This window comes from Cyprinus carpio, chromosome A20 (genome assembly GCF_018340385.1).
Source record: "Cyprinus carpio isolate SPL01 chromosome A20, ASM1834038v1, whole genome shotgun sequence".
NCBI lineage: Eukaryota > Metazoa > Chordata > Actinopteri > Cypriniformes > Cyprinidae > Cyprinus > Cyprinus carpio.
In genome coordinates, this window is record NC_056591.1 from 1,941,051 (window position 1) to 1,954,421 (window position 13,371).

The 13,371-nt window shown below is 36.9% G+C and overlaps 1 protein-coding gene across 1 annotated transcript; it reads left to right on the plus strand.

Annotated features, from left to right (window-relative positions):
- Positions 1 to 946: 946 nt before the first annotated feature.
- Positions 947 to 5,803, plus strand: LOC109076501 (nucleoporin Nup43-like). The gene is made up of 8 exons (XM_042777334.1): positions 947 to 1,172; positions 1,253 to 1,375; positions 1,830 to 1,907; positions 1,998 to 2,160; positions 2,924 to 3,059; positions 3,380 to 3,531; positions 3,953 to 4,069; positions 5,369 to 5,803. Exons 1-8 carry the CDS (start codon positions 1,056 to 1,058, stop codon positions 5,596 to 5,598), a joined length of 1,116 nt encoding a protein of 371 aa, XP_042633268.1. The 5' UTR covers positions 947 to 1,055; the 3' UTR covers positions 5,599 to 5,803.
- Positions 5,804 to 13,371: the final 7,568 nt, after the last annotated feature.

The window sequence follows — 13,371 nt, forward strand, 5'->3', positions numbered from 1 at the left end:
ATCGGTTTCACTCTCCCAAAACGCCGGATCTGTGTGGACGAAACACTATTAGGATACAAAATGTATGCATATACATCGAAACGCGTCTCCGTGTGGAAGTGCATAAGGTAGTAACAATGAAGAAAAATCAACATTACAAAAAATATATTAAAGAACATGAAATTCCCAGCAATAACTTTGCTAGGTCAAAGATTTCCGTGGACAGCAAATTAATCTGTGGTAGGCAGATCTTACACTGAACAGTGACATTTTCCCGTGACTTTCTTTAAAAATGAAATGATGTCTGTACATCCAGTGATTAAAGGCTGCTTTACCCGCTATTTTCCGTTATCTTGTTGCTGATTTCTTCTGAGCGTGATTCTGCCACCCCTCTCCCTCTCCGCCAGAAAAACTCGAAGAATCACAAATGTATATAAGCCGCAGGTTTATTAGGAAAAAATATAAACGTTAAAAAAGGAAACTTAGGAGAATCAATTAATTGTGAACAACTTATTACCATTGTGTAAATAATATGTAATCATGTAATCCATAAAAAAGTAACTGTAGTCTGATTACGAGTATTTTAAAAAGTAGTTTACTCTAATTACAAGTACTTGAGATTTGGAATCTGATTACGTAATCCAGATTACATGTAATCCGTTACCTACCCCAGCTCTGCATATATATATATATATATACATATATATATATATATATATATATATATATATATATTTTTTTTTTTTTTCCTATGCTTTGTTGATGTTTACTTAATAAAAGGTAATAGTATAATAATAATAATAATAATAATAATAATAATAATAATAATAATAATAATAATAATGTTCATTTTAAAAATTACATTATTAATGTACCGTGCAAGTCTGAGACAACTAGGGAAGTTAGAAATATAGACATTTTCTGTGACGCTGCTTTGAATTGAAATAAATGTGAAACCGAATCGCATTTGGTCCTTTGAGGCCGCCGTACTGAGCGGCACGGCAGCCGGATGTGGCGGGATACATTGCTACATGTGAAGTACACCGAACTAAACAACACCACAACAGTGAGACCCGATGGACCCGATAGCCAAATACATCTCGCAGAAAATCAGTAAGACGCGGTGGCGTCCTATTTCTCCGGCTTTATTACAGCGGCCTGAAGTGTTCGCCACGGGATCCTGGGACAACGAGGCACGAGCTCTAGTGCAGATGAATCAGTGCATGTCACGTTAACGCTGCGCTGTTGCTCATAATTCTTTGTGTGTTTGCAGAGTAACAGAGTGTCGATCTGGTCGGTGGGAGATCATGGAGTCTCTAACACAGACAGTGAGTTTGATGAAGAGCCCCAGCTCCTGTGCGACTCTCAGCATGACGGGGATGTGATGGACCTGCAGGTGAGCGGCAGCACGTATGCGCTTCAGTCTAGTCTCATGACATGCGGGAGAAAGACAGTTGTGTGAAAGAATGTGCAATATTGAGAAATCAGCGCTAGTTTGTTGAGTAGGGGAGATCAGAGGCAGCTGTACCATTCACTAACTTATTTTAATTTTTTTAAATACAAATCCATTTTGTTATACAGAAAATTAATATATAAAATTAATAAATGTTACTGAATAGCTTTTATGTTCTGCTCATTCCTTTAGCTTCATGCATATATCTTCATCATCTCATGTTAATCTAGATCTAAATCTAAAATTTAGGCCTACACCTCTTTATAACAGATTCGTGCCATGTTTAAAATGCAGCATGCCATGCATTTCGTCAGGGTCAGAAAAGAGAATGAGGTCTTTCTTTAATTTGTGGACTAGTTTGATTCGAATAAAACCGTCCTTTGCGTAATCTGTGTAGTTTCTAGATCAAGACCGACTCGTTTCTGCATCATCAAGCGGAGCTGTGACGATCTTTAAGCTTCAGCCTGACTGTCAGGTATGTGTTTTGTTGGTTTGATATTTGCATCAGACCGAAAATTTCATTGTGCACACAGCGAAGTCTGACCACTGTGTTTGTGGCGTTTAGTCTCTTTCATTGGCTCATGTGTGGGAGAGGGCTCATCGGTATTCCTGTGATAATGCACCCTGCACCGCAGTAGTGTGCAGAAGCCCTGAAGTAGTGTCAGTGGGAGAAGACGGCCGAGTTATTCTTTACAAAGCAGATCAGACTGAAGTTGTACGTGTTATTGGTAAGTGTTTTGTGGCTTTCTTTGTAGAACTGACAAAGATTATATATATATATATATATATATATTATATATATATATATATATATATATATATATATATATATATATATATATATATATATAATATATATATGGTTTCATTACCTTATGCAAAAAACAGGTTGACCTGAAAATGAATATTCTGTTGTAATTACCCTTCCTTATGTCCTTGTCATATTCCAAACCTGTATGACTTTCATCCATGGAACACAAAAGATTATGTTTTTGTGTCCAGTGAAAGTGGATGGTGACGAGTTGCTTGCAAGTTCCAAAAAATTACCAAAAAAAGTACCATATGACTTCCAGATCTTCTAAAGAATATCATAGGTGTGAATCTGGAACAACAGACATTTCTTTTTCTCCTTAAAAACCACCCCTTATGATTAAATAATGAATATAAATAATGAATTCTGAAAGTATGTTCTTCACAAAAAGCTATAGTATGGATTCAGAAGATTTGGACAATAGAGCATAAGTCATGGACTTGTTTTTTTCACTGCATCTATGGAGAAAAGTTTTGCTTAAAGGGATAAATATATATCCGTATATGGCTCAAATAGATATATCTACATATAAACTGGCTGCAAGTTAAGTTAGAAGTCCTTGTATATGAGGGTAAATCAAGACAGAACTTTCATTTTTGGGTTAACTTGCACTTTAATTACATTTGACGTGTAATGCATATGAGTAGCACTGACAGGACTGTATTATTGCCTTTCCACAGAAAATGCAGATAGCAGCACGATTCATGCTGTCACATTTCTAAGGACGACTGAAGTTCTGACTGTTAACTCTATCGGTCAGCTGAAGATGTGGGACTTCAGACAGCAGAGTGACAGTCCTGCACAAATTCTCTCTCTGTACGATTCACTCGCATTAGTATTATTCAAAAAACATCAGTATTATTCTATGAAGAAAAACTGTGTTCATTTAAATCTCCATAAAACCAAAAAGAACACATCCATTTTCCCCTAGACTCAAGAAATCATATTTTTCATAAAGACCATTGTGACACATTTATTAATTTCCAAATTCTCATTACATTTCCCAATATTCTCAATGACTGATCATTTTGACTCAACAAATAACTATTTCTCCTCGAGCTTATTTGCCAGCATTCTAGAAAGAACTTAAGTTGGTTTCTTTTCTTTGCTCATATTTGTTTTTTCTGCTCATGCAGCACTGGGGGCAGAGTGCCCTTGCATTGTGTGGATAAACACCCAAACCAGCAGCACATAGTGGCCACCGGAGGACAGGACGGGATGCTGTATATCTGGGATGTGAGACAGGGCAATACACCCTTCTCTCTCATAGAGGCCCATTCAGCAGAAAGTGAGGACCCTTTGAATTCTCTTAAACTGAGAGTCGGCATGACTGCATTTTTTTTTTCGATAATCTGTTTCATTTGAATGTACGTCGCAATATGAAAGATAAGATCTGTCCCTGCTTCTGTTTCATTACAACTTTAAACATTATTGATTATAACTTGATTACTAACACAGTCGCCTGAAAGTTAACCGGTTGCTTAAGAGATATTACACAAGAGATACAGTAGGAAAACCTTATTCATTACTTCAGTTTGTTTAGTGTTGGCCAGTTTAATTTGCAAGCAACTGATATTATTAACAAGGACAGAAAATGAACAGTGTTATCCTGTTCATGTGAAATGTCAATATTTTACTATGTTAAAGCTTAAATGTCCAAAACCTGGTAATTAGTCAGCAGCACTGATTCTAAACTGTTTTCTCTACAGTGTGGGAAGTACATTTTCATCCATCAAACCCCAATCACTTGTTTACATGCTCAGAGGATGGATCTCTGCTCCACTGGGAGACGACTTTAGGGTCAGACATGAGCACACTCCTACAGAGTAAGCCAAGACTCCATCACAACCGTAATAAGTTATCGGATTTTTAAATTCAATATTTGTATCGATCAGATTATTATCTGATTTGATATGCACATTGTATTTATACCTGACCATGCAAAACAAAAAAAATATTATTCCCATATATGAATTTTCAAACCAATTTCTACATCCACATCTCATCCATGATTGTTTGCTCATGTGTGTCAAATTTCCACATGCTGACGTAGATCCATTAGAAAAGTAGAAAAGTTACCATATGTAACAACCAGATGCATTTACACCTGGCCGAGTCATGTCTTATATGCCATATACACGCTGCAGCTAAATTTGTTGTCAATTGGTATTTTTCTGCTTAGTCATGTTTTGTACACAGACAGTTCAATAATTTATGGGAGTGACAACTGCATTGTACTACTGAAAAATTCAGGTAGTGACAACCGCATTTTACATGGTGTGTATGGAACTAAACTAAAAATTTAGTTTTTAACGACGACGTATTTAAATGCATATCAGAGTCCGGTACGGTGCAAGAAATCACAGTGAACAAGGTATGTTTTGACTTATTTGAGTTGCCGGATCTTGCTATAAAGAAATAAGAATAAGCCCATAATAAATATAAATCCCAGTGTGTTATCTTGGAAATAAGCCACAAACCAAAATATTGTGACCTGCAGCTGCCAGTAACTGCATAAACTGCATCGCTTTATGAGCCAAGCCCAAAGAACAAGCCCCAAGAGACTTAAGACTTTATAAGCGTTGCTTATAAAAAGTGGACATGGCAACACTTCCATACTTTGCACTTAATCTTCCAAACATAAATGAGACATGACGACTCTGCTGATGGTGGTTTAGTCAAAATCGGCAAAAATAACAGGTTTCATTTTGTGAGAGTGTAAAACGTTGCTATGGTTGCATCAGCGTCAGTCATCACAATTTTGAGAGTGAGTTCTGTTTCGTACACACACACAAAACTATAATTTATGGGATTCACTCACATATTTAAATGCATCACCCTAAATACATAAAGCTGCCACTTCATCAAGTTTTGTTGTTGTTGTTTTCTAATATTGCACACATCCATATAATGAACTTTCTATGATTCAATCCTGCAATTGTATAACAATTTGAATTCCTCTTATGTTGCTTAAGAAGCGAAGCTAAACTGGTTGGTCTGATCATATGGGCTAGTAAAGCTACTCTGACTATGAAGGTTTCATTCTTAATTTGTAGTCAGTATAAACAGACCCGATTTATTTTATTGTATGTTCATCTAATGTTCTGATACCTGGTTTGTTTTAGGGGGCTGGAACAGCAGGGTAGTCTCACATAGTGCCGTGCCGCTGGCAGGGGAGGACGACTCTGTGGTCAGCGCCTGGCTTGCTGGGGACTCCAGTAAAAATAGACTGGAGGCAACTCATATGCTGCCCAACCAGACACTGTCTGTCAACAGCCTCGATGTGCTTGAGCAGTGTTTAGTGTGCGGCACTGATGGAGAGGCCGTGTACGTCCACAGACAAGTCCCTGTTTGATTACTGACCCAAAACATGTTTGAAAGAGAAGGCTTGGAATATTTTTATATACTAAATATCTTTGTCCAGTTGGTTGAAACTATACAAGAATGATCAAATCATTAAAATGGCAATGTGTACAGCCTGTCTGTGTCAAGTTTTGTTGAAGTACTCTGTGAGTTTTGGATACAGTGATGGGGTTCATAATAAAAGCTTATCATACCTCTTTCAGAGTTTATTGACCTGTATGTGGTGTTTTGTCAAAGCCAATATTTACTTCCATAGGCTTCGCATGGTTGAACAAATGAATCAGTCAATAATTCATTGACTCATTCATAAAAACTGGAAAGAGTTTACCAAAGTAAAGACTAAAATTGACCACCTTTTGCAATGTGATATATCAACATCATCGGAAGTGAAACAATACGTGCCAGAAAAATACAAATTATTCATGTTTTAAAATAAACCATCACCGCTGCTGTAATATGTGCATTCATGTGTGAGATCAAGCTTGACGTAAAGTGTGATATAAGCAGAGATGTGCACAAATCCATGAAAATGTTTTTAAAATACAAATACAAAATAATGTGTGAAAAAATATACTTAAATGCAAATTAATGATAATAATGCATTACATTTATATATAGTAGTCAACATTTGAAGTGGATCTTATAAAGTTCATTAAAGTTGTCCTGAGACAAGAACACATTTTGATTTTAGGTTTGAGGACAGCTTAGTCTTCTACTGGACCGTTTTTTTTTGTTTTTTTTTCACATTTCTGGGATTCTCAGAAGCGAAAGATGTCATATTTGGTTAAATTATAATGGTGAACAGGAAACTACAGTCGTGGCCAAAAGTTTTGAGAATTACATAAATATTGGAAATTGGAAAAGTTGCTGCTTAAATTTTTATAATAGCAATTTGCATATACTCCAGAATGTTATGAAGAGTGATCAGATTAATTGCATAGTCCTTCTTTGCCATGAAAATTAAATTAATCCCAAAAAAAAACCTTTCCACTGCATTTCATTGCTGTCATTAAAGGACCTGCTGAGATCATTTCAGTAATCATCTTGTTAACTCAGGTGAGAATGTTGACGAGCACAAGGCTGGAGATCATTATGTCAGGCTGATTGGGTTAGAATGGCTGACTTGACATGTTAAATGGAGGGTGATGCTTGAAATCATTGTTCTTCCATTGTTAACCATGGTGACCTGCAAAGAACCATCATTGCGTTGCATAAAAATGGCTTCACAGGCAAGGATATTGTGGCTACTAAGATTGCACCTAAATCAACAATTTATAGGTTCATCAAGAACTTCAAGGAAAGAGGTTCAATTCTTGTAAAGAAGGCTTCAGGGCGTCCAAGAAAGTCCAGCAAGCACCAGGATCGTCTCCTAAAGAGGATTCAGCGGCGGGATCGGAGTGCCACCAGTGCAGAGCTTGCTCAGGAATGGCAGCAGGCAGGTGTGAGCGCATCTGCACGCACAGTGAGGCCAAGACTTTTGGAAGATGGCCTGGTGTCAAGAAGGGCAGCAAAGAAGCCACTTCTCTCCAAAAAAGACATCAGGGACAGATTGATCTTCTGCAGAAAGTATAGTGAATGGACTGCTGAGGACTGGGGGCAAAGTCATATTCTCCGATGAAGCCCCTTTCCGATTGTTTGGGGCATCTGGAAAAAGGCTTGTCCGGAGAAGAAAAGTTGAGCGCTACCATCAGTCCTGTGTCATGCCAACAGTTAAAGCATCCTGACACCATTCATGTGTGGGGTTGCTTCTCATCCAAGGGAGTGGGCTCACTCACAATTCTGCCCAAAAACACAGCCATGAATAAAGAATGGTACCAAAACACCCTCCAACAGCAACTTCTTCCAACCAACCCAACAACAGTTTGGTGAAGAACAATGCATTTTCCCAGCACGATGGAGAACCGTGCCATAAGGCAAAAGTGATAACTAAGTGGCTCGGGGACCAGAATGTTGAAATTTTGGGTCCATGGCCTGGAAACTCCCCAGATCTTAATCCCATTGAGAACTTGTGGTCTATACTAAAGAGGCGGGTGGACAAACAAAAACCCACTAATTCTGACAAACTCCAAGAAGTTATTATGAAAGAATGGGTTGCTATCAGTCAGGATTTGGCCCAGAAGTTGATTAAGAGCATGCTCAGTCGAATTGCAGAGGTCCTGAAAAAGAAGGGCCAACACTGCAAATACTGACTCTTTGCATAAATGTCATGTAATTGTTGATAAAAGCCTTTGAAACGTATGAAGTGCTTGTAATTATATTTCAGTACATCACACAAACAACTGAAACAAAGATCTAAAAGCAGTTTAGCAGCAAACTTTTTGAAAAACTAATATTTATGTAATTCTCAAAACTTTTGGCCACGACTGTACATCAAATATGCATTTTTTCGTGTTCCCTTTTGCTCAAATAGCAATAGAAAAACTCCACAATAATGTTTCATGACTTTAAATAAATAAAGAGAGATTGATAACACCGCAGTCAGAAGAGAAAATTGTCAAATTTACAGTCCACTCCCACAGCTGCTGTATTAGACATACTCTAGGAACACCAAAAATGACCACAATGTTACTGATGAGCAGCTAGCGCTACATTATTATGTTGTGGCGGCATATTTTGGATCCTTTAAAAAACTTGAATAGGCTATTGAAAATCCCGAATTTGCTAAACAATAATATGAATAATATGAAAATATATAGCCTTTTTTTGGGCACCTAACAGTCCCTGATAGTGTTTGGGCCTGAATCTAAGAAAAGTATTGAAATTTTGTAACCTTTTGAATTGAAGGTGACAAAAATAAACACAACACACACACACACACACACACCACACACACACACCACACATTGGGTTTACAAATTATGGGGTTATTCCATAGGCGTAATGGTTTTTTTCTACTGTACAAACTGTATTTTATATCCAACTCTGCACCTCACACAAAACTTTAGCATTTTAGATTTTCAAAAAACTTGTTTCCTCATGGGGACCAAATTTTTTTCCCACAAGGTCAAAATTTACTGAAATTTTTTAAATCATTGTGAGGACATTTGGTCCCCATAATGTAGGGAATAAGAGGGCCACACAATGGCACTGAAGACAGACCACAGATGAGAGGCTCTGAGACTCACACATAGCAGCATAAATTTAAAAAAAAAAGTGAAAAAAAAAAAAGTATTTATCATTTACAATACCTATTTTTTCGTGGTCAACTCCAAATATAGCTGAATGTGTTATGTAAACATGTTGAACACGAACCACGGTTAAGAGGTCAGTTTATTATGTAATAAACTGTGTGCACACACAAGCAGTCGCCGCTTCTCTTCCACTGATCTGCGTTCACACAGAAGGGCCGCTCCTCTCGTCAGGGACTCCTCTGGGGGCGGAGTTTACAAACATCCGGGCTCTTGTGACGCGCATGACAGCCGTTGTAAAACTCAAGACGACAGTAAATACCAAAGAGAAGCGACGGTCCGTCAACAAATACTTGTATCTGTCAGACACAGCAGAGAGGTGCGTTTCGCGATTTAAAAGCTCGCAGGGTCTATACACATGCCTCGCCAACATTAAATGTAGTGAATGTTGTTCGTTTGTATACGGTGTGTGTTAGCACTATGCTATCGCCTCAGCTTTATGCATCGGTCACCTGTTTAAACCGATCATAAATTATTTATCAGCGTTAATATATTGTCGTTATTCAGTCAGGAATAATGTTTAACGTTTTTTAAAGCCCTTTATGTGGCGATACACCTGCAACCTCTGCAGCAGTTTCAGGCCTATCTAAGATTAGCAGCGCATGTGAATCATTGGACATCGCTACGACTGGCTGTGTTTCGAAACCTATAGAGATGCCTACCTAGAGTGCACTTTCTGCCCCATCTGTAGACACAGCAGCGTTATGGCCGTGCCCTGTGATGCTGTGTAGTTAGGTTAGACAGAACTTTAATTATAACGTATAAATCACTGTAGTAGCTTAATAATGATGAATCACAATCACTAGGTGGATGTGCTTTTCATTTAGCCTTAAATATTTGTGGTCTAGTGCGCTTTAGACAAGGCATATCTAAGACCTGCCACAAAACTGAATGCTGTTTTCTGGCTTTGAAACCTATCGATATCACTAAAAACATAGTAACAATCTAATGAAGAAACGTGTTTTTGGAGGATCACATATACAGTAGAGGTCAAAGTGTTGGAAACATTACTCTTTAATGTTTTTGAAAGAAGTTTTGCCTCATCAAAGCCTGCTTTATTTTGATACAAAAATACAGAAAAAAAAGGTGTATATTGTGATGTATTATTACAATTTAAAATAATTGTTTTTAAATTTATTATACTTTAAATTATCATTTATTTCTGTGATGCAAAGCTGAATTATCACATGATCATTTAGAAAACATTCTAATATGATGATTCATTATCAAAGTTGGAAACAGTTCGGCTGGTTAATATTTTTTCAGAACAATGTGATACTTTTTAGGATACTTTGATGAATAAAAAGTAAAAAAAATTTGATGAATGAAGCTATGTTTTTAAAACATAAATATTTTGTAATAACAATATACACTACTGGTCAGTAATTTGGGGGTCAGTAATTTTTTTCTTTCTTTTTTTTTAAATAAAATCAATACTTTTATTCAGCAAGGATGTGTTAAATTGATAAAAGTGATAGTAAAGAAAATATATTATTAGAATATATATTATTAGAATGTTTTTTTTTTTTATTTTGAATAAATGCAGTTCTTTTTAACCTTTTATTCATCAAATAACAGCAGAACTGTTTCCAACATCATAATAAATCAGCATATTAGAATGATTTCTAAATGATCATGGTGATAGTACTGGCTGTTACATGTGAACTGAAGGCTGGAGTACTGCTGCTGAAAATTAGCTTTGATACAGAATAAATTTTTGTTTTAAGTATATTCAAATAGAAAACTGTTATTTTAAGTTGTAATCATATTTCACATTTATATTACTGTTTTTCTGTATTTGATCAAAATAAATGCAGGCTTGATCGAGCAGAGAGAACTTCTTTCAAAAACATTAAAATAGTAATGTTTCCCCCAAACTTTTGACCGTACTGTAGCGTACAACGCATTTAATCATACAATTGAAGTTATATTAATGTTTATACAAGTGGTTGATTCTTCGTATCCTCGTGCCTATTACTGAGCCACTGATGTCTCTCTAGGTGCAGGCCAAACGCGAGTTTCACTCTTCCACCAGAAGTCTCTTACGACACAACGTTGGCACTTAACGAGTTTTACATGAGAGGGGCGAGAGAAACCGCGGGATACAGACAGTTGCGACCCAACAACGTCCCTGCTAGCACTTAATGTGGCAATATTCCAAAACAGATGCTGCCGGAGATCCGGAGAGAGCGTGGCGGAACCTCTCCCGGTCCCGTCGGATTACCAAAAGCGAAGTGAGAGTCGGGGAAGGGGCCCGACGGACGATCCCAGAAAATCAAGGGCGCAGCAACCACCCAAGGAACACCCCACATCACAGAGCACTGCAGGAGATCCATGAGTCACTCATGCCGTTTCTATTTAATGTAACTACCTCCGGTGGAAACACTGCGGATATCAACAGAGAGCAGCAGGACGCTGGCTTTGATGAGGTAATGGACCGTGTTGAATCTGGTTGGAGCTGAACATACTGAGATGAGAAGTTTGTGTACTCTTCCCCCCCCAGATGTGTCATATTTAATCCCTTTGTGCTGGGAGTGTTCTCTGCTGTCACTTTATAATTTAAGCTTTATTTGAGGAATGACAGAAAATGGTGGCTGTTGCCGGACCAGCTGTGGTTGGAGAAGCGGTACCAACGTGTCATCACATAAATGCACACTAACACTGACTGTGGGTGTGATGTACACTATTTTTTTCAGTAAGATTAATTACCTTGTTTTTTTGTTTTTGTTTTTCATGTCGACGTGCATAAAGGTTGTCAAAACAGATTTTGGTCTCTTACTGCGGTTGTACAGGGAGACAAAGAAGCCCGAACATTATAAACATTATTATTTTACATTACAGTTTCATTTAATTTTATTATATAAATTACTGTACTGATAATACTTTTGTAAAGGATAATGTTAGGCTGGATGATTTTTGCAACCAACTAAAATCTTGATTTTTCTAGAATGTTTGACCGATTCTCTTTTTTTTTTTTTTTTTTACGATTTTTAACTGATCCCAGCCAGAAAATGTAACTACAACATGATTCAAGTTACTTTTTATTTATTAACCCTCTAGTTAAAAGAAAATTGTATTAAAAAGTGCAGCACACATGAATCAACATGATGTAAATGTTAAATCACTTGTTTTAATATCTTTTGCAGAAAAGATGCAATAACTACAACTACATATTGTACAAACTTGTCTTATACATATTATGTGTTCAGAAATAATACAAAGAAAATTCTTTTAGAAAATCTCAGAAGTCAAGGTATCAAATTCAAAATGACTGAAGGTATAATTTTGTCAAAGTGTCTAATTCTAGCGTTTGGCAATATTTATTCAAAATCGTGATTCCAGAATCATGACGTTCATGACATTAACTCATGGAAGCGATTCATATTCAAGCTCGAATGAGAACGTTTCCGCGTGGGATGCCAGGTGTTAGTGAAAAAAGAAAAAAAAAAGAAGAAGAATATTTGAATCTCAGAATTGAAAATCGAATGCCAAGCCGCAAACATCTCATCCATGATTGGTTGTCTCGTGGGGTGTCAAATTTCCCACAGGCTGACAATCCATTAGAAAAGTTACCATATGTAACAACCAGATGCATGTACACCTGGCCGAGTCATGTACGTATATGCCATATACACGCTGCAGCTAAATTTGTTGTCAATTGGTATTTTTCTGCTTAGTCATGTTTGTACACACACAGTTCAATAATTTATGGGAGTGACAACTGCATTTACAGAAATTTTACATGGTGTGTATGGAACTAAACTAAAAAATTAGTTTTTAACGACGACGTATTTAAATGCATATCAGAGTCCGATCCGGTGCAAGAAATCACAGTGAAACAAGGTATGTTTTGACTTATTTTGTATTGCCGGATCTTGCTATAAAAAAGAATAAAATAAGCCCATAATAAATATAAATGCCAGTGTGTTTATCTTTGCAAATAAGCCACAAACCAAAATATTGTGACCTGCAGCTGCCATTAACTACATAAACTGCATCGCTTTATGAGCCGAGCCCAAAGAACAAGCCCCAAGAGACTTAATAAGCGTTGCTGATAATAAGTGGACATGGCAAAAACTTTCATATTTGCACTTAATCTTCCAAACATAAATGAACATGACGACTCTGTTTATGGTGGTTTTAGTCAAAATCGGCAAAAATATAACAGGTTTTCATTTTGTGGAGAGTGTAAAAACGTTGCTATGGTTGCATCGGGCGTCAGTCATCACAATTTTGAGAGTGAGTTCTGTTTCGTACACACACACACACAACTAAAATTCATGGGATTCACTCGCATATTTAAATGTATCAATCTAGATACATAAAGCTGCCGCTTCATCAAGTTTTGTTCCTTTTTTTGTTGTTGTTTTCTAATATTGCACACATCCATATAATGAACTTTCTATGATTCAATCCTGCAATTGTATAACAATTTGAATTCCTCGTATGTTGCTTAAGAAGCGAAGCTAAACTGGTTGGTCTGATCATATGGGCTAGTAAAGCTACTATGACTATGAAGGTTTCATTCTTAATTTGTAGTCAGTATAAACAGACCCGATTTATTTTATTGTATGTTC

Coding starts and splice junctions, on each gene's coding strand:
- LOC109076501 (XM_042777334.1), top strand. CDS start 1,056: ATGGACCCGATAGCCAAATACATCTCGCAGAAAATCAGTAAGACGCGG. Junction 3,060..3,379: donor CCTGCACAAATTCTCTCTCT/GTACGATTCACT, acceptor CTGCTCATGCAG/CACTGGGGGCAGAGTGCCCT. Junction 4,070..5,368: donor CATGAGCACACTCCTACAGA/GTAAGCCAAGAC, acceptor GGTTTGTTTTAG/GGGGCTGGAACAGCAGGGTA.